The following is a 25,739-nucleotide window of genomic DNA, read 5'->3' on the forward strand; positions in this document are numbered from 1 at the left end:
TATTTACCATTTTTTCAATATACATAATACGAGTATCAATATACATTTATACATTATGTAGCTACATACATACATATGTATATATGTACATAATTTACTTTGCTGTGCCATAAAAAGCTCGATTGGTTAATAGACGAGCGCAATAGTAAATCAACCGGCATTTTTTTGATTTTTTTCTGTGTTAAACGAAAAACCTTAATAACATAATAAGAGAAGCCTTTTTATATTTTAAGCTGAAATTTTTAAAACATAAAAAATGTAATTAAATTCAATAGCCGTTGAATGAGATTTTTAACAAGTATATCCTTGTTTTTCTATTTCCAAACCTTCTATGTTATTTGAAGTCATAAAAATTTATTTTAAAAAGGTTTTTTTATTTGGCTAACCAAGGTAACAAAAATTTCATGTATGTAAATTATAGATATACATATGTATGTAAAGAGATTTATGTACACACAAAACTCATTTAAAGTGCATATTTTAATGTAGAGGGTAAAGAAAAATTTGCACTATTGCTTCTATTTCGAAAATTTGTTCACATATTAGTTATAAATCAATTCGAAAATCAAAAATTTTCATCAAAGTAAATAAATACCATTTAAATGTCGATAAGGTTATTAAGAAAAATAAAAGGTAAAAAAAGAAAAATTGATAAATAATTTTAGAGCTAAACAATTTATTTAATTTTGACTCTCTAGTTTTATATACAAATACAACACACTTTAAAAAAAACTCATATTAATATTATAAATGATCGTGCATCTAAGTAGAGAGATATATAGTTAATTCAATATTACATATATTCACATGTACATATAGCAAGTGTATATTGTATTATGGTGTATATAGTCCTTATACATAGCGCTGTTGTACCTTATACATAGCGCTGTTGTAATAACTTGGAGCTATAATAGTACTAGTGCAGTCAAAACAAATTAAAAATTAAATGAAATTTTATATCGCAATATTACTTATTTATATTTGTAATATACAAACATATACATACATTCTAACATAATATGTGTATTGTATGTTGATTTTACTATTCCAACACATAATCTATACAGCAGTTTATACACCATCAGCTATTCTTTAACGATAGTATAGTTTGGTTACCATACCATATAAAAACAGAATTCCAAAATCGTAAGCGTTTAGCATAGAAATGGAAAGAAAAAATTAATGAAAAAAAACTTCGACACATAAAAAAATAAATGAAAAATAAGAAAATATAAAAACAAAACTTAAAAAACTACTCAGAAAAGATTTTCTTAACTTCTGAGTGTTTTTACTTTTTCTCTTTTTTTTTCTGTTATTTTATTTTTATTTATTTATTATTTTTCCCAACAATAAATGAAAACTTAGTTTTAGTTTACGTGCTAACGTGATCTGATTAAGTTTACTATTTTATAATTTACCGTTTAAATGTGTTATAAGTAAGAAATTATTAAAAAAAAAATTTCATTGAAAATTAAAAAAAAAATTTTAATTCTTCAAGAATGATAATAGATTTTAATAATTAGAATAAAAATATTAAAATTGAATTTTAAAAAAATTATTTTTAATAAATTAAAGTAATTAAAAATGACAATAATACTATCAAAATTATTACAGTAATTTATAACGAAACCGAGACAAGTAATCACGATAGTTTATACGGTTGCGGTATAGGGTTTGTAGTTTTAATCAATATTAGAGTATTCTAATAGTACCTATTGTTTGTAGTTTTAAAAAAATTTAAAAAACTACACAATTGTTAATTGTAGCGCGCAAAATTTTAATTGAGTACTCTTCAAATTTAAAGTACCTTCTCCTTATTTAAAAATAGTGTTATGTATTTTACTATCGTTGTAATTCAATATTTTTAGCAATTTCTATAACCTTTAATGTAAATTCCTGCAATATTTTTATATTTAATTATAAGTTAATTTCGTAAACGAATAACCTAAATAAAAGCTACGAAAATATAATTAAATTATAAAAAAAAAAATAATATAATACAAAAATAACTAATGTAAATTTTATTAATCATAAATGTAATCAATACCTAAAAAATACGTATACGTATATTTGTGTGTATATGTTAATTTTCTTAAGCAGTGATCAAAAATAAATAAAAAAAACAAAAACAAAAAATCAAAATATCAATGATCTATGATCATTTAAATAAATAAGGGTTGGAAATATTTACTCAGATTTTACTATATAAGCGTACGACGGCATAAGTATGATGAGGAACTTATGTTATATAAGTATATTTTATAATTTGTGTGTATATATAAATATTTATATTTAATATACTAACTATAAGTGTAGTTTTTTTTATGTATTTTGCAAGCTTATTTTAAAAATTAAATAACTGTGTTAAGTTCAAGTTTTCGTAAATATTAAAAAAATTTCAATGATCATTTTACTTTTATACTTACATACTTAAATTCTGTTTTCATTTTTATTGTTTGAGAAAAAAATCAATAATGTGGTAGGTATTCAAACGTACCTTTGTGCACCTACTGATTTGGAAGATCAAGTATATTTTAAAGATTATAAATTTGGTATACATATATGAACGAACCGTTTAAATACATAAATACATAAATACATGTATGCATATAAAAAATGTAAACAAAACAAAGTATGGATATGCTCGTTAAAATGATGAAAAAATAAAAATATGTGATTTTTTTCAAAGAAAATTTTTCATTGTTAAAATTAATTTTTATTTTTATTATTATAAACAAATATTATATACTTAAATATTGTATATATATATATGTATATTATGATGAAAGTTAGAAAAAACTTAAAATTATTCATAATTTTTATTAATATTTATTCACGGTAATTAAAAATTAACACCGTTTTTTATATACAAAATTTTACTTAATTTTTAAGTAATTTTTAATATTTTGATAAATTTTTATAATTAAAAATATTACATGTTAGGTATAAATACATATATAATATGTACTTAATTCCTGATCGCATTGCATACAGTAAGGGAGGTTATGTAAGCACCAAAATTGTTTTTGCGGCAAAAAAACAATTCACAATGACAGAGAAACGTAAAAAAAACCCTTTTTACGAAGATGTCGATCTGTCAGTCTGTGTTTGAACTTATGTATATGCAATTTTGGTTAAACTAATTTTGAATAAAATTTTTAGCTGATTCGGCTGTTTTTGGTCAAATTTGGGTACGTTAGACCTTCGTAACTAAAACCTTATAAATACGGGGCCGATCTTATATTTGAAAAAAATCATTTAAAAAAAAATATTTATTAGATTACGTTTAGTCACCGATTTTTTGAGGAAATCGGATGTAACAGATTTTTTATGTTCTGTAATTATATACAGATAAAAAATCACACAAATTGGATTAAAATTTAATGTTTCATCTAAGGGTATGGAAAGTCCAACTTGTACTAAAGACTGATTTTATATTTTTACTATATCATAAATTTAATGTAAGAAATTTCTTGATATAGTATGGAATTTATGTTCTGTTTAGCATAGAAATTCACTGACTAACTTTTCCGGGAATTCAGATGCAGTCGGTTATGTTCTGATCACACCAGATAATTCACGTGTTCTGCAGAGCTTTTTCCGACAAAACTAAAACTTCGAAAAAATCAAAAATTATCATAAAAATTTAAAAATTGAATCCACTTGTACTAAGTAATTATAATTTTAATTATAAAATTTTACCTTTAAGTATGAATAATAAGAATTTATTATTTATTTAAATATCATTCTGTAATCAACAATATTAATTTTTTCATTTAATAAAAATATTTAAATCCTGTTTGAAATCAATCACGTAATGCATTTTTACTCCAAGCGGCCGCCTTACCTTTGACTTTCTCATAATATTAGAATTAGATTAGTACTTCAACAATCATACACACACAAAGTCATATACTCAAAATGTACTCGTCCATTAAGACTTAATCAAAATTAATTATATGAACTTGCATAATTTATAAAACAACTTATTATTTATACATATAGCATGAATACCAAAACTTTTTGCTTGTTTTCAAAGTACAATAGGGTTAAAAGTTAAAGTCATTAATAATTATAAACTTTTTATTATATAGAACGAATGAAATAAGGCGAAAGCAAACGAAAGAAAATTACTTTATACAATATTTTAAAAATTAGACTTGCCGTTTACTTACTTGTTCATAGTTTAAATTTTATCTATGTATAAGTTTTTCAATATCAAAATTTTGTTTTATTTATGACATAAATTTCTTCCACTCTACTATAATATCTTCGAACTAATTATAAATATAAAAATCTAGCTAAAGTAACCTATTTTTATAAATATTTCTAATCTGTTACGTGGTAAAAACGACATCTTAATTACCAAATAAAAGGTGGAATGTTATACATTTAAAGTTCAAGTGTACTTTGAAAAGAACCCCAGCCAGGAAAATGAAATATGTATTTTTTTTTAAATTTCTTTCTATAAGAGATAACCTCAAAAATCGTAAGGTTTTCGATTATAAACTACCAAATTGATAATTTAATAGAATTATAAATTCAATTAATATATAAGAATTGCGAGAAATAGGATTTATATAATATATTATCAAATTAATATGCTCTAATTTAAAAACTTATTCAATTTCATATAAAATTGAATACATATACAAATAGGCAGAGCCAGACTTAAGATATTATTAGTTTTTCAGTAAAATTTATTGTTGATAACAAAATTGGTGCGGAAGCATCAAACAAGGTTTTTGTGTATAATTGAGAACTCAACGTAATTTTTGGTCCTTTCTCGGTTTTCTTTAAAATGAAAGCAACCTAATTATTTAAATGTATTCTCTTTAATTTTTTTTCAATTCAATTCTTCATTTTGATTTATTTTTTATATTCACATATTTCTACTAAAATTAGCAAAATTTTGTGTTGATTTCGGAGCCTGTTGTATATTATATGTAGTGTTGTATCGCAAATTTTCCTACGCTGCAGCCTTTTCAGCCTTAACCCGGCACTGAATACATTCATATATTCATTATGTAAACATATTGACATACACATGCAAGTATATTTTATACATATTACACAATAGAATTTCATTTATATCATAATTTATGTTTTCATTCATTTCTTATTTAGAACTTCTTCCATTATCACATTTATTCCCAATTCGAATTTCCTTTTTAAGAGAAATTTATCTCGAAATACTTTTATATACAAATTATATGTAATTAGAAAAACCGATAACCTTCTCTATTTAAATTTTTAAATTTATATAAACATATATAAGTACATCAATACATGTATACATATTTAGGTACAATGCATTTTTAACTCAAATAAATTGGATTATAATGCAAAATTTTGAAATTGAGAATTCTATGAATGCTAATCATTAAATTTATATAATTATATAATATATTATAAAAATGAAATTTTTCCTTGATAACACAAAAAAAAAATAAATTAAATGGGTATAACAAAATAATGAATTATTTATGAGATAAAAAATTTTAAATACTTAATTAGTTTAGAATTAAAATAAATAAAAAATATGCGTGATATGCTTGTAAAATTCTATGAATTTTTAAATTTTTAAAATAAAAAGTAAGGATTTGAGGAAATAATAAGATATTGCCAAATTTTTTATTAAAAATTTTCCCATTTCAATTATTCAATTTTAAGCTCTTCAAACCGGAGCTATTGATTTTAATTATTTTTTCTTATAATCTCAGGGATCAATCCAGTTTAGCGTTATACTACATCATTATGAGCGCTTAGGGCCGATTGTGTAAAAGTCAAGACAAGAGTGTACAGACGTATAGATATATTATATATATACGTCCTAATATATATATATATATATGTACATATATATTATATATATACATAAATATATTAGGCATTAAAATCGATTTTTGTATTATTTTCATCTGAACTCTCCAATATTTCATTTTATAATGTAAGTAGTACTCAGAAAAATTTAAATGGAATGACTTCTATGTTGAGAATTTATTGCTTATTAATGTATTTACGAATTCTAAAATATATATACAAAATACCCAATAATCTGCATCTTATTAAAATTGTATAGCATCATATTGTCGTATGCGTACAAGATAATACGATGCTATAGAATTTCATGATTGTTACCCAATTCAGAAAAAAAAACCACATTTAAATAAATCTTATTATAAGTTCATCATCAAACAATAAGTTCATAGAGCGCAACTACCATAAAACTTACATCGATATAATTATTTATTATGTTGGACTTACGACATTCTAAGTTTTACAATGTATACACACGTATTCATTCAAAATAACGGGAATTCATGCAAGATGTATATTGCAATATTTTTCTACTTAATTTCATAATTTAATTAATTGCCATCATTATTTATTTATGTATGTGAGATTTTTACTATAAAAACAATATTACAAAATCGTCTACTACTTAATTTATGCACATTTTTACATTATTAATCACCAACAAGAAACAGAAAAAAAACTCAACATAATTTTAAAGAATCTACAAGAAGCCATACTTAAACTTAAAGAAAAACTTGACTTCTCATTAAAAAAATATTACAAAAAAAAATTTTTATTTTTTTTTATCACTTTTATGGCATTAAAATATAAGTGCATAAGTGCTTGTCAACAATAATTTTCATGTATAGTTTCCAATGTAAGCATCTAAGATTTGTAACCGAGGTAATTTCACGCTTTTATCCTTTTAAAACGCGAATGTTTCCAATGATAGCTTAAAAGCATGTAGATGTATGTACATATATTAGTATGTAGTTTTTAACTTACTCAACGAGTAATAAGAATTCTTGTAATGAAAAATTATGGTACATTGTGATGATGCAAATACAGTAATTTATAATTAATATGTCAATTAATTTCGTTTAACCGAATATCAAAAAGTCAGTTCTTAATAGCAGAGTAACTGAGAGGTGTCGTTACGCACATATTATGCATCTATTCCGATAGATGACTTTTCATATTTTTAATATGGAAAATGTTTTAAATACTTTGTAGGTCAAGTTTTAGTAGTAAATCTAAACGGACACGGTAGACATAATCTAAATTAACGCATTGCCGATGTGTGGAAGCAAAAGTGTACGGCGCGGCATCACATATTTATTGCTTTAAAAATATGGCTTACGTTTACGTATAAAATGTCAAAAACAATGATAACGTAACATGATAAAAATGATAAAATATCATAAAATAAGTTTTAATTTTAACACCACACGCTTGGAATTCGAAGTCTGGTGCAGTCGCCATGCGCCTATTATAGTGCAAGTGACTTGGCAACCGCATGATGCGTTCATTCAAGTTACCATTTATTCAACTGTATAATTAGCTTTTTACATAGCAGTTCATTTGCAAACTATTATTTAATATTATTTAATGCTATAATTTCTACATTATTTATTATTAATAAACACATTTGCAAATATCGTAATCACCCCATTACATCAATTGGTAAGAATAACCGTTAACAAAGAAATTTTTAGCATATAAACAAAATTGACCTTGAAATTTGCATTAAAAATCACGAAGATATTTATTTTATTTTGAAACGAATGAACACCATATTAAAAAAAAGTTGTTGTCAGCATAAATTTACTAATAAATTTTTCAATTTAAACAGTAAGAATGACGTGAATGACTTGAAAATGTTGTTTTTAAGAATCTTTTTGCATTTCAACTTTATTTATAAAAAAAAAACAAAGCTATCAACATGTTGCTTCGAATTATTAATTCTGAAAATTTAGAATATTTTTTTTCCATTTTATTTTTTATGAAAGAAGAAAAAATAAGAATTTTTAATTAAAAATATAGTTAATAATAATAAAACAAGAAAAACATTTTCTTAAAAATAATTTTCCGGTTCTTTTAACAAATAATTTTATACTTGCCTTGCATTTCCACTTGTTGCATTTTTAATGATTGAAACGAAATAACCTTGATGTAATGAAAGAAGTTAATAACCTGTAAACGATTTTCGGTTTTTGCGGCTGCTGGTCTCTTAATGGTTGCATATAAAGTTGAAAGTGGGCATTTTTTTCTATGATTTTATAAATTTTTTATTAAGAAAATTTTGAATTTCAATTTTTAAAAATATTAATATTTCTTATTTTATCATATAAGAGAATTTTTGTAAAATGGCTTTGAGTTTTCTAAATTTAATTAATTAAATTAACCTTACTGCTTCGAATTGCCGAATAAACGATTACTAAACGCAGAAATGGAATGTAAAAGTGATCTCAAATGAATTCTATAGTTAGGAGCGCATACGTTTATTTTCGGAAAGGTGAAATTTTATTTATAATAATTTATTTAATATTATTGACATTCGATTTTAAAATTGATTATTTATTATCAATTTTTTATGTAAATTAAATTCAACAGTATATAAATTATTATCAACATTAACTGTTATCATCATTAAAATGTAATTTAAATTTTGCTTTTTTATAACTTCAATTAAAAATCGAATGCATTTCAAATAATTTTTTCACTTTATTCAAAGAAAATTAGTATTAAGAGGAATCGATAACGAAGCTGTCAGTCTAGAAAAAATTGTTGATAAGTAAAATGTAATCTTTATCAATTAATTAAGTAATTTAATTGACATGTGTTTGTGAATGTATGTCTATAAATTCAATAATCCCTTATAGTGGACTCATAAAAGTACTTTAGACTATGACAATTGCAGTTTTTAATAAAATCTATTTATAATTATTTATTTATAATAACAAGTTGATGTCAGTAATAAAAACCCATTATATAATAACAAAAAATTTAAATTTAGTTAAATAAACTTTAAAATATTTAATTTGTATTTTATGTAGACATTAGAATTAAGGCTGCAACTCGATTTTTTTTATTGTTTTATTTTGTATGTATGCTTGCAATATACAATTATTTGGAATTAGAAAAGGTCGTGTGTTGAGCTTACCAATTCTTGTAATCGTCAAGTTATTAATCTTTGAAAACATGATGATTAAATTTGGAGAATTTCGCAGAATTTTTGTTGCTTTGCTCACATTGGTGATTTATATTGATATTATATCGAGCTTCATTTACTTTCCTCTAAAAACAATTTGGTTTATATGCGGTCTGGGTAATTTAATTAAAATTTTTAAAAAAAGAACATAAAAAATAAATGATATTTTTATCATTTAATATAAATTATGTATTTTTTTTAGTTCTCAAACATGAAATCCCTAACACCTAACTATAAATGAAAACCTGTTTTAAATAATCGCAACCGCATTCATAACACGATTCAGATTTTTCAAAAATTATCATTCATAATTAAATTTTTTTTTTAAATTATTAACAATTACCAGCTTAATTACGCACTTAAATAAATAACAAAAATTTTAATAGAGAAAAATTCCAATACAAACACAAACATTTTATACATATAGCGAATAAAAATTAAAAAGTAAAAGAGCAATTCATTTTTTTAATGTCATGAATAATTTTTGTGCCATTCTGTACTAATACTATAAAATGAGTACACTCAAATAAAATGCATGAAACGTAAAATTTAGTAATTTATTACAATAAAAACTTTTATTATTATATTTTCGCTATATTATACAAGCTTTAATTATTATAATTTTAAAATATTACGTTACACATTCACTTGATTTTCAAGTTCAAGTTCAAAAAATATATTTGTAAGTATATAATATAATGTTAAAATATTGCTTTAGAGAAAACGATTAACCACAAAAACCAGCTATTTAAGTTTATCAAAATTCCAATGGGTACATCTGATTATCAAAAAAATCGTGCAATATGTACATACCATGTGTATATTATGCACATAAATTATTAATCTGGATATAGTTACATAATAGAATTATACATTCGTTTATTTACGTATAAAAAAAATTATACTTGTTACATAATAAATGTCTAAAATAACAATTAAATATAAAAAAAAAAGTTTATATAGTTTGATAAATAATCTTCATGCTTGTGGTATTTTTCCAAATCACTAAATTATAAAATGTTTTTTATAATTTTATTTTAATTATCAAATGAAAATAATTATTAAAATTTTAGTTAAAAATCGAATTTGAAAAATATATCATATAGCGATTTAAGAGTTCAGAAGTCAACAAGTAATTAGTCAACTTAGTCAACTCCAACATTATCGAAGACAATAATATTGAATTAGAAATAACTGCATTATTAGTTCATAAAACCGATAAACATTTTATACAAGTTATTAATTTAATAATTTATACTACTAAGTCTTCTATATCCACAAATGGTCGACTCTGATTCAAAAAAACAAAGTTAATAACTTAATTCAATGTAAAATTTTGATTCAAATTTTCAATATATAACATTGAATCTTTAATCAACCAAAACTTCATGCGTAACTACGAGTATATGCACATATTTACGTTGACTTTATGCTATAAATATAATCTTCATCACATAGTTTATTTAAATTATTAATTAAATATTTTATTTAAACAAAATTAAATTTCAATAAATAAAAATATTTATACATTCACATTTAAATTCTTAGCTTCACTTTTATGAAATAGTATAAATATAATAAGAAATGAAAAGTAATGAAATTAGTAAATAAATTTTAAGGTTATATACACTTTTAAAGTCTGTCAAATTTAACTTAACGGTCAATTTCAAATATCGCATTTTCACATTTCGCCAAATTTGAATTTCTTTAAGTAAAAGTGTAAAAACTTTCTTGTTAATGGCTCATAATTTCTGTAAAAAGTCCCCTATAAAGGAGTCAATTGGAAATTTTTTCTGAAAATCTTTAGCTTTTTTTATACAATAGCATATACTTACTATTGGTTAGAGAGTGCTAAATTTTAAAGATTTCTAAGTTACAGGGATTTTAACGAATTTTCATGAATTTTCTGGTTGTCCAAATTTTTTTGCTTAACTTCCTTTCCGAAAGAGGTAGGGGCTTCAAGCAAACAGTTTAAATTTTTCCCTATTTTAATTTTTTAGTTTATTTTTTTCTTGTATACCTTTCTGAATCACCCCCTGTATATGTACTTTTTTTGACGTGAATATAGGTTAAATTTCACTTAACTTAACTACATCATATCTTGATGAATTATTTTGAAATACTTTGAAATACTGTCAATAAATTTAACAGTGCTCTGTCGGGATTCAAATTTTAATATAAATGTGGTAACAATTAAAATCCAAAAAGCATTCTAAGCGAAGCTTTGCTATTTTTTAAAATTATCCCATTAAGTTTTTTTTCAGTCTTTCATTCAGGTACTAAAGTTTTGCAGTATAAATAAAATACTCTGTGAGTTAGTAATAGTGTCATTGAAGAAGCACTTAACAAAAATAAATATTGAAAATCTAACTGTTATACAATTTTAATTTTCCTATATCATAAATTTGCAAACTTTTTTTCAAGTAATTGGTAGTAAATAAGCTAAAATATAAAAACTTATTCAATTTCTTTTGGTAAAATGCGAATTTTTCGATTCCAATAACAAAAGCTTTATTTTTTTTGCATTAAAAACGTTGTTTAAAATTAAAATATTCAATTTAATTTAAAAATCTTAATTAGAATTTCATATTATTTTCATTTTAATGCCATTTTAATGTTGTCATTTTTTATATTATTTCCATTGTTGCTATTTCCTTAAGTTTTATTCTGCGGAATATTTTTTTCTCTACCTTTGAATTTACATAAAATTCAAAAAAATAAACTTCGTTTTTGAATTAATAAATTGCAAATAAACCTTTAAAATCGCATACAAAATCACATTTTATCACACGCATGTGTGTAAACTAAAAATTGTACAATATTTGCACAGCATTATACAAAAAACCGCAATCTCAAAATATTTGTCCGGAGCTTTACTTCATTATACTCTTAATGTTCGTATAAAATATTCGGAATTAATTAATATACAATTTATAGTTTTTTTTCTTTAAATTTTAAAAAAACTAGTTATAAACTATAAAGTTGCAATTTATTTTTAATAAAGAAAAAGAACTTGATATTTAAATTACTAGTGTCGCACATGCCAATATTTGCAAACATAAGCAATCTAAAGCTTTGGCTTGAAAAAAAAAATACAAGAGGAAGCCGGTTTTATTGTAGAACCCGGTTTTTGTTATATATTTATAAATTTTACATTTTTTAAAAGTTATAATCACTTATAATCGCGTATCAATATTTTCATATTTATGGGTTAGAAAGTTATTGTGAAAACATTTTACTTGTAGCAGGTATCTATATTACTGGTTTGAATATTTAAGTATCTACATATATAAAAATTCGACCTTGATTTAATTTTTCTAACACAATAAAATTTCAGGCATAATTATATGACATTTTCCCTGTCAGATTTTAAGCTGCTTGACTATTATAATTTTAAAATTCTTTTGTATAACTTCTGAGGTAAAAGCAAACAATATTTGCAATTATTTTTTAATTTGTTTAAAAAAGAAATTGTATTTTTTTAATAGTTAAAATGAAAAAAGAATTTTGAAAATAATTCTTAATTGTGTTTCTAACAATTTATTTAGTTTCATTTTATTAAAACAGAGTGGATTAAGTCTATACGTAAGAATTGAGTATTGCGGAGGTGGAGGACGTGCAACATATTTCTTGTGCCTATCCGTTTCTAATGCAGAAAAGGAGATCAATCTTGGGAGGTTGTCTTTTACGAAAGTTTGTAGAACTACCGGGTGAATCTTAGGCGCGATTCTTGAGACTCCTTTAGAAAATTAATTGGTTTCGTTTAATCCTTTTGGGGCTCTTATTTCTCCCGGAGCTTTCTTGTTAGCTTATTACGTCGACCTCGCTACACCTCCCTCTATTTAAGAATTAAGTTTTCTAGTTATTGAACATATCTTTATACAAAATTTTAAAATTTATTTAAAAATTTAATTGGAAACAGTAGGTTTTATATTGCATGTAGATTGCAAGTGGAAACAATTGCATATTTCAACTATATATTTATTTTGAACTTATATTTGAACATTTTCAAAAGCAATATTAAGCAAAGCTTTTTGAACACCTTGCAGTTCGGAATGGTATGTGCATACGACAGTACCTTTATATTATCAAAGACTATAATAATTCTTACCTGCATACATATATACAAACAAAACATATTTAAATTCACAATTAGAAAATTTACACGCAAGACACGCACTCATAAAACAAAAAATTCATATATAATCTCTTTAATGAATAAAAAAAGAATATTTTAACTTTAATTAAAAAGTTTCAAGCTAATAAAACGGCACGAATATACGATTAAGACTTCCTCTTTTCACAAGAATACACCTCAATATAACCTTTGTAATACATATATGAAAAAATTTAGCTTTGAAATTCTTCTGTCTCAAAATAGTGTAAATTTTAATTTCAATAAATTAAAAAAAAAATATTATTACATTTTTTTTATGTTTCTTAAAAAATCATTAAAAAGTTTTCTTAAAATTTTATCATGTCAGCGTTTTGATACACATCGCATCCAAAATTTTATAAATCATAATATTTTGAATAGATGCTACAAGCATTGTCATTATAGTGATGGCATGATGTTACCAAATATTTAATATGTTTGGTACATGTTTTTAATAACACAAATTCTCATTTACGTTATTGTGTACATGGCAAAACATTTCCTGGTATAATATTATAAAAAAATCTTTAATTAAAAAAATATTTCTAAACTTTAACTGGGTTCATTTATTATTTTTTGTAAAAAAAATATTATTTTCATATTATTTTGAATGATTTTGTCTAGTCCTATAATAAAATTTTATGAATTAAAATTATTTATCAATAATATTTAGGTTAGTTTATCAATAGCTTTTCAACGTAAGCGCAAATTTTTCATTTGTTTTTTTCCAAAAATCTCATGTACATAAAAGGCACATATTTTTAAATGGTAATTTCAAATCTCTTATTATGGGTCTATAAAACTTCCATTTAATCGTGCTACTGACCTTATTCATATAAACATAGATAAATTTTGATTTGAACTAAAATAAACCCATGATATAAATACTTTGATATTATTGTATTGTGTTTTTATATTTATAATCTTAACTCTTTATAGATATTGTGAATTGATAAAATTTCAACTGTCATTACCTGTGTTTACACGATGAATTTTACTTCAATGGTTGACTTCAATCCCCTTATCGAAATCGAATAGCTTTCTTTGCAAGGGGAAAGAAACGTATGTCATCCATTGATTGAAAAGTAGCCATGTAAACGAAGGGTTTTATTAATATAGACCATTCACAATCACATTCAAAATACATATTACACAAAGTCAAAGTTCGAGATTAGAATACTCGGGCTTTCTTTAATATTGCTATTTTATTCTATGTTATTATCCGTATGAATTATAATTGATTACATTCGCATGTGTATAAAAGAATTTAATATTATTTTTTTTTTAATATAATGCGGAACGGGAAGTTTTATGTTCGAACAATTTAACTGTATTCGTACTAGTACAAGTTAATGTGAATTTTTATATTCGTACATATGCGTATATTAATTAAACATTAATAATAAATTAATCCGAATTTAACAAAAACATAGTTATTCTATAAAATCTAAAACTACATGCATTAAGCAATTTAAACCACAAGAGTTAAGAGTGCAAACTAACCTAACTAGCAGTGTAATACAAATACGTATATGTATATGTATATATAGTAAATTAAATTAATTTCAAGGTAAATGCAAACATAGAAAATAGCCACAAGATTGTTTTAAACACATACCTACTTAATTTAATGTTTTAAATGGTAATCTTTGATTTTTTTTAAGTTTTTACTATTAAACTAGTTATAGTACTTTTAAAATAATTAGAAAGAATGTGTTTTAATAGTTATACTGTGCGCGTTTACCTGCGTCCGTTTAGCCTCATCAAGGCTATCTATCACCTCTCATATTCAGTCATTATTGAAATTTTAGTCCCCGGTATTTTATTTCTTCTACAGTATTAGGTCGATTGAACATTCTATTAGAATATCTTAATAGATGAAAATTATTTTCTTACCGAACATTGTTTCTTAATTGACCAGTTTTAATGAATTGACATGCTAGTAATTGACACATTTCAAAAATTATTCTTTCAATATTTTTACATTATTTTAATAGTCACGCATCTCAATAATTTTAAAAGAATCCTTATGATCACGCCAATTTTTGCATTTTGAATTTTTAATGGAAATTCATCTCTATGTACATACATTGTCTTCTTCTATGACTTCCGTACATAAATTTCAGCTGAACCAATATTTCGAAATAATTTAACGAAAAAAAAATCTAAATGCAATGTTCTGTTTTACGAGCTAATAATTTGTTCGACTGTATTTTTGCCCTTTAAAGTCCATATGTTCTAAATTTTTATTATAATACAATCCTATCATCCCATTATTCATTAATATCAAAAATTCCGTCTTTTTAAGAAGTTTGAATTAAAAATAGTCGTTCTATAATTAATTTTAATTTGAAAAACTTCATTTTGTTAATACTTCCTATTTCAAATTTGTCTTGATTAATTGCAGAGTATTACAATTTTAAATCCCACATATTTTATTTTTATTAAAAGTAAAAAGTTATAGATAATATTTACATGTGAATAAATTGTAGGAGTTGAAAAACAAATTTTTAAGAAATGGAATTTGAGAAGATTATAAAACTCAATTCATTTAATTTTAATTGCAGCAGAAGCTCGTCTTCGCAATATTTTCAATACATTCATGAAAATCATAAAAAACATGAAAATTTTGTAATTCACTAAAACAAAATTTATTTCTCCATTCCCGTTTTTATATTTCCCGTTATTATATTTAATAAATTGCGTGAATATACACCGTTTTTATTTAATTTTTTATTTCGCTTGTGCTAAAATTTTAAATTATAGATTCAATTAAGCTTTTTCCACTTTATTGCATATTGTTTATTTCAATAAGTTTTCAATAAATCACAAACAATCTAATCAAATTCTATTAAAAAATTTCAAATCACTTAAATAATTAGAAACTATTAAAGTACATATAAATTAATCGAAAACAAAATGAACAGTTTTTTTTTGATTTTTGCTTAATCAAAACCATTTATAAATTTTCTCGTACGTAGTATGCCTACATTGAAATCTACTAGTTGCCTTTTGCATCTACAAGAATCAGAGAGTAAGAAAATGGAAAGAAAATTAAAGTAGTAAGTATAGACAGTTTCGTTTTTTCAATCTTGTTTACATGAGTACGTGGGTTTGTGGAAAACGCACATGGAATTTAAGCTTTTTCTACTTTTCTAACTATTCAAGAAAAAAAATAAAAAAATTCAATAATATTTACGGAAAATTGATAATAATTGCAAAATATAATAAAATACTAATTCACATACACACTAACAAATATACGTTATATACCTATACAAAAACCTCTCTGTGTATATAATTCTATATACAGTATATACGCATATATACATGTATTAGAATCGTATAGCACGCATAGTAGCTTTATAGTAAAATAGTTTTTCAAAATTGTTTCAGTAGTTTTTTGAAATTCAAAGTGAATTGATGGGTTAAAAATAAAAGTTAATAATAATTTTTTAGTTATTTTTTATTTTGAAGAATAACAAAACAATATATTTAATAAATGATAACAAAAAAAAAATAATAATAAAATAAAAAATTTATTGATTGCCAATTATAAAAAATTCTTAAAGTTCAATTAATTGTTATTATTAATTTAAATAAAGAAAAAGAAACAGAATAAAATTTTACAATCAAAATGGAAATTATAATGCGATTTTTAGCTTCACTTCTAAATATATTTGGATTTTTTGTTTATTCAATAATTTATGTGATTACAAAATTTCGAAAAAGAAAAATTGTTCCACCAATTACAAATAAACTGCTTTTAATGCCGGCAATTGAATTGGCTGAAAAAATTCGTAAACAAGAGGTAAGTGACCCCGCAATTAATAAATTTTAAATTAAAAATTATATAGTAAAAGATCAAATACTTTAGTATGACTGTTGGTTGTATAAATTGATCGGATTGGAAAATAAAAGCAGCTTTAAGAAGAATCTTAAATTGAATATTTAGATTGCATGATTGAATGTTCATTGAAACTAATTTTAGAAATCATCTGAACCTTTCTCATCTGCGTTTAGAATTTTAATTCTTTTTGTAATTTTAAGGAAGTAGCAAATATACTTTACACGCTGATATACTGATATTATAATAATCTCAAAAATGAATAGATTATTTTTATGACAAATTTACAAGCAAAATATAAAATTAAGACTCTTTGAAACCTGCAAAACTATTGTTCTTCGTTCGAATTGGTTTCTTTTTTGAGTATGTCGAATTATAAGGCCTTTGGGGGTTTATATTTACCCACACCACTTAAATAATCACTCAGTTTTTAATAGTTTGAAAGTTCTGAGTACCATTGTGTAGTAGTGCTACACAGAAGAAAATTTTTGTACTTACATAACGAACAACATTTTTGAGGGACGCTATTATGGGTACTAAGATTTTAATTTAAAACAGCGCTACTCAAAAACAGTAATTTTATTGTGTACTTACAAAACTTGTCTTCTGTATAGCACTATAACCTATATACTTACTTACACAATGGCATCACCTAGTTGAAAGCTATAGCATATAATGTAGTTAAAAAAATATTTTCTTCGATATTATATTTTTCTTTAAATTTTGCTAAGCTTCAATAATTCAAAACATATGGACATGAGAAGATGCATATTTTTTACCCACTAACCCATTAATGTATTATACTTTCGGTTTTTCCAAGAATTATTTTATTAGGTCAATATTACAAAACATTATAAGTTTATTTAAACTGTTATATTATGATAATAATTTACGTATTATAGCGAATACATTAAATTTGTGAGGACATTATGAATTTTAAATAGATTTACGTGATTTGATTTGAATATAAGCAGCTATAATAATATAGAGGGTATTCATATTATAATATAAGATACTTGAACTGTTTCGTTTGACTAGATAGCTAAGTATAAATTAGAAATAATGATGTGAATTAAATTTAATGAGAAAATTATTTTTAACTGTACTTTTCCGGGTACATGTTTGCTTGACTATCATTTTAAGTAAAATAACAATTATGCTGAATTTGCATCACAAAAAAAGTAGCTTTTGGCTCAATGCCGCAAAGAATAGTGCTACTATTAAAATATGTAGGTAAATTAAATTTTGAAAAGCACATTATGCTTATATCTTTGCAGACTGACTATGAGTTAGAATAACATTATGAGAAAATCTCGTTTAAGGGTTTCATTTAAGTTTGTGTCATATTTAAGTGTAATTCGTAAATGTTCAATACGCTCTTCAATGTTCTTCTTTCAATTTCATTAAAATCGTGCTTTAAAAAATAAATGTTTTAAAGTTCTGTTATAGAATCGCTTTCACGATAATTAGAGCCATTTTACAGTTTTAGTACAATACCAAACTTATGTAAACTGTAATTTTTAAATAACTTTTAGTTCCACCTCTTGATGCTAGAATGACAATTAGTTTCTCTTAGTAACTTTTAAGAAGTATTCTATTAATTTTTATACAAAAATTTTAATAAAAATTTGAAATCTTCTATTTTTCTAAAAGCCATAAAAATTTAAATAAATTCTGTGTAGGGTAAACAAATAAAATACAACCACACGTGACAATAAATTTAAAATTATATTCTTACATACATGCATGTATGTATGTATGTCCGAAGGAATTTAATGAAGAAAAAACTTCAAATTTTCAAGTTCAAGTTCAAAATAAGCTTTTTATCTTTTTAGATTTTAAAAATATGTTCATTGATTATTATTAAAGTTGAACAGGTGAGAAATATCCGGGGCAAAATTTTTGGTATTTTTTTTTTCATTTTATGTACATATTAATAACATAAAATAAGTAAACAAAACAAAACAAAAAAAAATCGAAATATCTGGAAAAATAAAAGTTTAGATTAACCGGTTTTTCAAGATCGAACAGAGAACAAAAAGGTATATGTAATTATGAACTATTAAAGATCGTCGATCGTATATTAAACAAGTTTGATTTTTATGGTTTTTGGATAATAAAACAACATTAATATTGTAGGGTTTGAGGTATTTTCAAATAATTTTATAATTTCTAATATTTTTGCAAAAATTTTATGGCATTAGGGCAATTTACATTGTGCCTGTTTCAAATTCATTTTCTCAAAATATTAATGAACTAGTTTGGAAAGTATGAAATTTGCGTATTGCGATTTAGAGAAATTTTAAAAATTCCTTTAATTACCTTGAAAATTTATCCATATGTGACAAAATTAACAGAAGTAATAAGTAAACAAAAGCAGCATGGCGAATAATTTAAAAATCAGGGTAAAACGAACATGATTTGCAGAATTTGGTGGTTTTTTTATTTCAAATCTTTAAATGAAAATTTTTTTATTATTTTTCACAAATATTAATGGAAGATCCAGCAATAATCTATGTACATATATGTTTATATCTACATAGATGTTATCGTATATAGCGGTTAATATTTGTGTGTGGTTCTGACGCCTTATGAGATTTTTCGGCGCTTATTGCATATATAGTAAATCCGGTGCTGTTACTGGTGGCACGAAAAAATCTAAAACTTAATGTGAGTCCGATGAAAGTCGTATATGGGCATTTATAAATATTTCTTAATGTTTGACTCTATTCTACTTTCATTGAATTAACTGTCAGATTTTTTAAAAGTAAAATGACTACAATTATTTTTTTGAGAATATGGCACAACGTTCAGCTGTATCAGATAATTTCTGTTAGAACTTATCATAGATTTAGTTATCCTAGATCTTATCCTAGATTTTGTCATATAAGTAAATCTTCAATTAAGTATGAGAAAACAATATGCCTTTCCTACTGTTAAACGTATGGAGATTTGATTTAACGTAATTCACTTACAATTACTTAAATTATTTATATACATAACACAAAATGACGTTTAAAATCTAATACAGCTCATTAGAATGATATATATTGCAGTTATACATAATCTGCCCTACATACTTAGAATTCTGAACAATTATAATTTTATATATGAAAATCAGATGGCAATATTGTGTATTTTATTTCATAATTTATCAGTTGATTTAAATTTTAGTCTTAGTTCTCTATCACTTATACTACTCAATTATTTGCAATACATTTGTTAATACTGCTATATTAAGACAGTACACACTCCACTGCTATTATTACGCATAACTAGCACACAAACATACTTATACACTTACATACATATATATCTATTTACTTGGATTTTACATGCAATTTCAATCCCCTATATTGCATGATCTATTTAAGAAACAAGTAATTCTCATGTTTAAACATCAAAAGCAGAATAAAATTAAGTAATCGCTAATGAGCTAATAAACATGTAGACGCTCCAAAAGGAAATATAGTGCAATTAATTTATTTGCAAACATGGCGCGCGAAATACAATTAATTAATTTCATTCAATATACAAAAACAACATTAGATGAAACCTTGAATACTAAAATTACTTGAAAAATTTTACATTTAAATGCAAGTTTAAATTATTGTGAACAAGTTTACAAAACTAAATTACATTTAGTATACAAAAATTAAAATATTTTATTTTATTCTATATATGTAGCTACCTAATTAATTATTTATTTTAATAAACGCCATTTATTAATATTTTAACCGATAATCTCAATTTCCTGTAATGAATTGTAATCGCAACAGGTATGTTATAAAACTTATTAGAATATTACCTATTGTTATTTAACATAAGATACGTGCATGAACTGAATATACAAGTGCACAAATAATTAATAATATTACAATTTTCTCTCCATTTTTAATTTCTCCAATGATACAATAATTAAATTCAAATGTACAAAAGAAAAACCATAGATTTTAAAAAGTTTCATAGCCTTCCTTGACTGAAAGCTTTAATATTTATGCAAGGACCATACTTACAATAAACACGTTATCTATTTAACAGTGGTAATTATAACTTGCACAACTTTAATCTTCTATTATGACCAAATTTATACAGAAAATTTTTGATAATTTTATGATTTCTACAATTTTTTTAGCTGCTTCTACTCAATGTTCTATTGAACAAAATTTGAAACGATCGAACAGATGAACAGACCTAACCATTTAAATCAGCAATTTTAATTTCAATTAAAATAATTAATAAAAATTTTATAATGCTATATTTTTTTTCAATAATTTTATTAGATTAAATCTGAGAGTGTTGTACGTGCCTACATTGAACGTATTCAAGAAGTTGATCCATATTTAAATGCTGTTATAGAAAATCGTTTCTCTGAAGCTATTAAAGATGCCCAAAGAGCTGATGAATTATGTACTAAATTATCACAACAAGAAATTGCAACAAAGTATCCATTATTGGGAATTCCATTTACAGTTAAAGAATCTGTTGGATTAAAAGGTAATTAAATTATAAAGTTTTCATAATTTAATGGATTTTCATAATTGGGTAGGTCAAAAATTATGTATAAAAACCATTGTAATTTTGATGTCTTGTACAGCTCCCATGTATTTCTTGATTTAATAGATTTTTTGCAAAAAAACATAGTCAGCAGAAATTTTTGAATGAACAAAAGTCGACAACCGTCTTTGTTTCTCTGAAATTCTTAGATTTTGTTTGAGGATTGATGGAGCACTTTATAATTAAAATTTGCATGGAATTTGAACATTTTGAATTTTATTGTAACAAATTTTCGATAGAATGATTTTAAATCGATTTTAAATAGAAATAATAAAATAATCCCATGTACTATATAAATATGATAAAGTGTACAATATAAGTAGCACATACATATACACAATTACGTAAGATAAACGCGTCTTCTATATCCCAAATTTTGATCCTGGGAAATCCCGTAATACGCAAATACATATTAATTTCATAAAATTTCAAAAAATTAATTTTTTGGAACTCGTCCCCTGTACTTCTTATAAACACATTCACTTACAATAACATATATAATAAATAATGCCCATATGTGCATTTGACAAAAAAATAAATCCAAGTTCATATTACATAAGCTCCAGTTTTCAACGTCAATAAATCTATTTAATATCAAATTCAAATAAAATTAATATAAATTTCAAATTTCAAATGCAATGAGCTGCATATAAATTTTTTACCGACCGTATTGTGTAAACAATAGGTAGGTTATGTGATGGCAACAAATTTTGCATATCGAGTTTTCGGTGGGAATGCACTTCTCCATAGTAGGGAAGTGTAAATAAACTATTTTTAGCAACCTGTCGGTCTGTCGGTCTGTCGGTCTGTCGGTCTGTCGGTCTGTGTGTGCACGCGTGTATCTCAAGTTCTACTGAACCGATTTTTATGAAATTTTATATGTAAGTTTATTTCCACCATGGCACGGATCGATCAACTTTTGGTATATATCAGGCCTCGGGAACTGCACTTTTTAGCGGGCCTGTTTTACATTTTTGAACATTTTGAAGAAAGTATTCAACCGATTTACTTGAAATTTCATATATAAGCTTTGCTCGACCGTCCGCGAAACCTCCTAGCTTTTGGGACAAATCAGGCATCAGCAACTGGACGTTTACTACGGGCCAATTATACATTTTTGCGTATATAAAGAGAAATAATTGACCGATTTCATTGAATTTTAATACTTGAATTCCTCGTATTAAAGCAATGAATATTTAAATTTTTTGGAAAGATCAGGCATCGGCAATTAGACGTTTACTACGGGCCAAACATACACTTTTGTGTATATAAAGAGAAATAATCAACCGATTTCATTGAAATTTAATATATGAATTCCTCATACTAAAGCAATGAACATAAAAATTTTTTGGAAAGATCAGGGCTCGCAAACTGATGTGCGGGCCGATTTTACGTTTTTCACCATATCTACGGAACGAATTTATAGAATTTCTTGAAATTTGATATTTGAATTCTGGTTGTTACCGAAACTTACTGGCGAGCATTTCAGGGAATTCGAGTAGCACAAAGCGAAATTTTACTAAGAGCCAAATTTACATTTTTCTAGGTATATTAACTATAAGCTTACTAAAGTCCTAAAAAATGAAAAGAAGTATTTAACAGACATTTTTATAATATTCTGTAACACTTTCATTTAACTAGACAATACACAATGCGGTTGGTTATGTGCTGACCACATCAGATTTTTTTTTGATATTATCAAGTGTTAATTTTTGGCATAAAAACTGTAAACTTATTGCAAGTTAACGCTAAAATGTTCAAATTTTTTTACTTTTTACAATAATTTTCTTCATTTAATTTTAATTTCAGTATAAGTAATTGTATTTTATTCAAATACTTGCAAATATATACATATATACATATGTAGGCATGTATTTATAGCACACTTTGGATACAGGTTAATTACGCGCAAGTTATACCTGCTCTTATGAATACCTAATTAACTTTTTAAGAATTGTTATGTTTTTCTTATTTTCTTTACATTTTTACCCACTCTTGATTTCATATTACACCTATAATTTTAGATTTACTATGTATGTAGACATTAGTAAGATATAGAGAGTGAGAATATTGAGAAAGAATTTCTTAAATACTTAAACCTGCTTAAATTTAAATAAATTCGAAAATATTGTGTGATCAATTTTTCAAAGTTCACATTAATAACTTATTATGACCGGTTAATAGTTGCCAAAAATGACTGCACACAGATTTTGTTGTTTCTTTTTCTTTGAATAAACAAATAAGCAAAACAAATTTACATTCTTCGCATTAAAAATAAATAATTAAATAATTTATGGGTTATTCTAAAGTAAATAATATAAAAATTTTTTCACATTTTTTTTTTACTTAAGGTTGCTCACATGTTGTTGGTAATGTTCATCGAAAAGGATATCGTGCAATTAAAGATGGTGCTGTTGTTGAAAATTTAAAACAAGCTGGTTGTATACCATTATTAGTATCAAATAATCCAGAATTTTGTTTCAGTTGGGAAACTGATAATATTATAAACGGTACTTGTCATAATCCATATGATACAAGACGTAGTCCAGGAGGATCTTCTGGAGGTGAGGTATGTACATACAAATTTTGTTTTAACAAAATTTTTAATAATTAAAGAAAACTTATTTCTTTGAAGGCTGCCCTTATTGGTGCTGGTGCGTCATTATTTGGTATTGGATCAGATGTAGCTGGTTCAATAAGAGTTCCAGGTCTTTTCACTGGTATATTCGGACATAAACCAACCGGTGGATTTTTATCAACTGATGGACATTTTCCACGTCCGGAATGTGATAATGTTCGAATATTTTTGCAAGTTGGACCGATGGCAAGATATGCAAAAGATTTACCAATTTTAATGCAAATAATGGCTGGTGAAAATGCATATAAATTAAATTTAGAGAGACCTATTGCAACAAAAGATATTAAGGTGAACAAATTAATTTTTTTTTCGTAAATTTGTTTTAACAAATGACGAGTGTAGTGTAGATCATATCTTCTTATTATTTTAATTTTATTTCATATTTTAGGTGTTCTATTTGGAAGATTTACCCTTTAGTTTCTCAAGAATTCCAACTAGTTCTAATATTCAACTGTCTATTATGAGAGCTGTAAATTATTTGAAGAAAGTTGGACTGAAGACCGAAAAGGTTTGCTTAGTTTAAATTTTCATGAAAAAGATCAATTTCTAATTTTTTTAACTTTTTACTTTCTTTGTATAGGCAAATATACCAGAATTTTATAGAATTGAAGAAATTTCATTTGCAAATGTTGCTGATGTTACAAATGTTCCCAGCATTTTAGTTAATCCAAAAGATCCGGAGGTGAGATGTCCGATTTTCCACATAAGTTTTTACTATTAGACAAATATTTTTTGCTTAAATAATTTTCTCGTTTTAGAACTCAGATAATCTTTTCTTGGAAATTATGAAACACGTTATAGCAAAACCAAAATATTCTTTCGCTGCATTGGGATTTGATTTTCTTGTTTTAAGTAATCATAATTTTATACCAAAAAGAAATTTTCCAAAATGGGCAAAAAAACGTGATGAATTAAAGGCAAGCCTTATAAAAATGTTAGGAGAAGATGGTGTCCTTATATTACCAACATATAATAAACAAGCAATAATACAAAAAACATCACTAGTTAATATAACAGGTTTCGTATTTGTAGTAGCCTGGAATGTTTTAGGTTTTCCAGCTACTCATGTTACAATGGGTCTTGATGATAAAGGAATACCCGTTGGATTTCAAGTGGTTGCAGCACCTTATATGGACAAATTATGTTTACAAATAGCAACTGAATTAGAAGCTGCATTTGGTGGCTGGGTTCCACCAAAATCGAATATGTTAGATGAATCAAAAGAAGTACTGATAAAATCATGAGACTTATTTAACATTTTTTATTTTATATTTAAACATAATTTAGTATCTTTAGTAATATCGTAGGGTTGTTTTATGTTTTTATTTTTGAAAATTTACATTTTAAAAGAAAATGATAAAGTATAAAACATTGTAGTCATAAAGTGTGTTACAGTACGTAGGTTTATAAAAAAGAAATTTGTGTATTTTGTAAATATATTGTAAAAAAAAGAAGAAAAAAAGCGAACAAAATTAAAATTTGAACTAGAAAATTAAATTTCAATGCAAGATTTACTAGTTTTAGTCTACTT

General features: G+C 24.6%; 1 protein-coding gene across 2 annotated transcripts; it reads left to right on the top strand.

The window, feature by feature from the left end:
- Window positions 1-1,444: 1,444 nt before the first annotated feature.
- Window positions 1,445-25,697, top strand: LOC129611768 (fatty-acid amide hydrolase 2-B-like). Of its 2 annotated transcripts, none has more exons than XM_055525072.1 (8): window positions 1,445-1,672; window positions 16,566-16,977; window positions 21,297-21,510; window positions 23,922-24,139; window positions 24,206-24,496; window positions 24,597-24,716; window positions 24,789-24,890; window positions 24,967-25,697. In XM_055525072.1, the coding sequence occupies exons 2-8, from the start codon at window positions 16,804-16,806 to the stop codon at window positions 25,450-25,452; spliced, it is 1,605 nt and encodes a 534-aa protein (XP_055381047.1). In that variant the 5' UTR covers window positions 1,445-1,672; window positions 16,566-16,803; the 3' UTR covers window positions 25,453-25,697. The 2 variants fall into 2 exon arrangements, with proteins under 2 accessions (XP_055381047.1, XP_055381046.1); XM_055525071.1 differs by lacking the exon at window positions 1,445-1,672 and adding an exon at window positions 2,099-2,225 and having other exon boundaries at window positions 16,563-16,977.
- Window positions 25,698-25,739: the final 42 nt, after the last annotated feature.

Source organism: Condylostylus longicornis, unplaced genomic scaffold, assembly GCF_029603195.1.
Source record: "Condylostylus longicornis isolate FDR11 unplaced genomic scaffold, ASM2960319v2 ptg000055l, whole genome shotgun sequence".
NCBI classification, from domain to species: domain Eukaryota; kingdom Metazoa; phylum Arthropoda; class Insecta; order Diptera; family Dolichopodidae; genus Condylostylus; species Condylostylus longicornis.

Coding starts and splice junctions, on each gene's coding strand:
- LOC129611768 (XM_055525072.1), top strand. CDS start 16,804: ATGGAAATTATAATGCGATTTTTAGCTTCACTTCTAAATATATTTGGA. Junction 16,978..21,296: donor AAAAAATTCGTAAACAAGAG/GTAAGTGACCCC, acceptor TAATTTTATTAG/ATTAAATCTGAGAGTGTTGT. Junction 21,511..23,921: donor AGAATCTGTTGGATTAAAAG/GTAATTAAATTA, acceptor TTTTTACTTAAG/GTTGCTCACATGTTGTTGGT.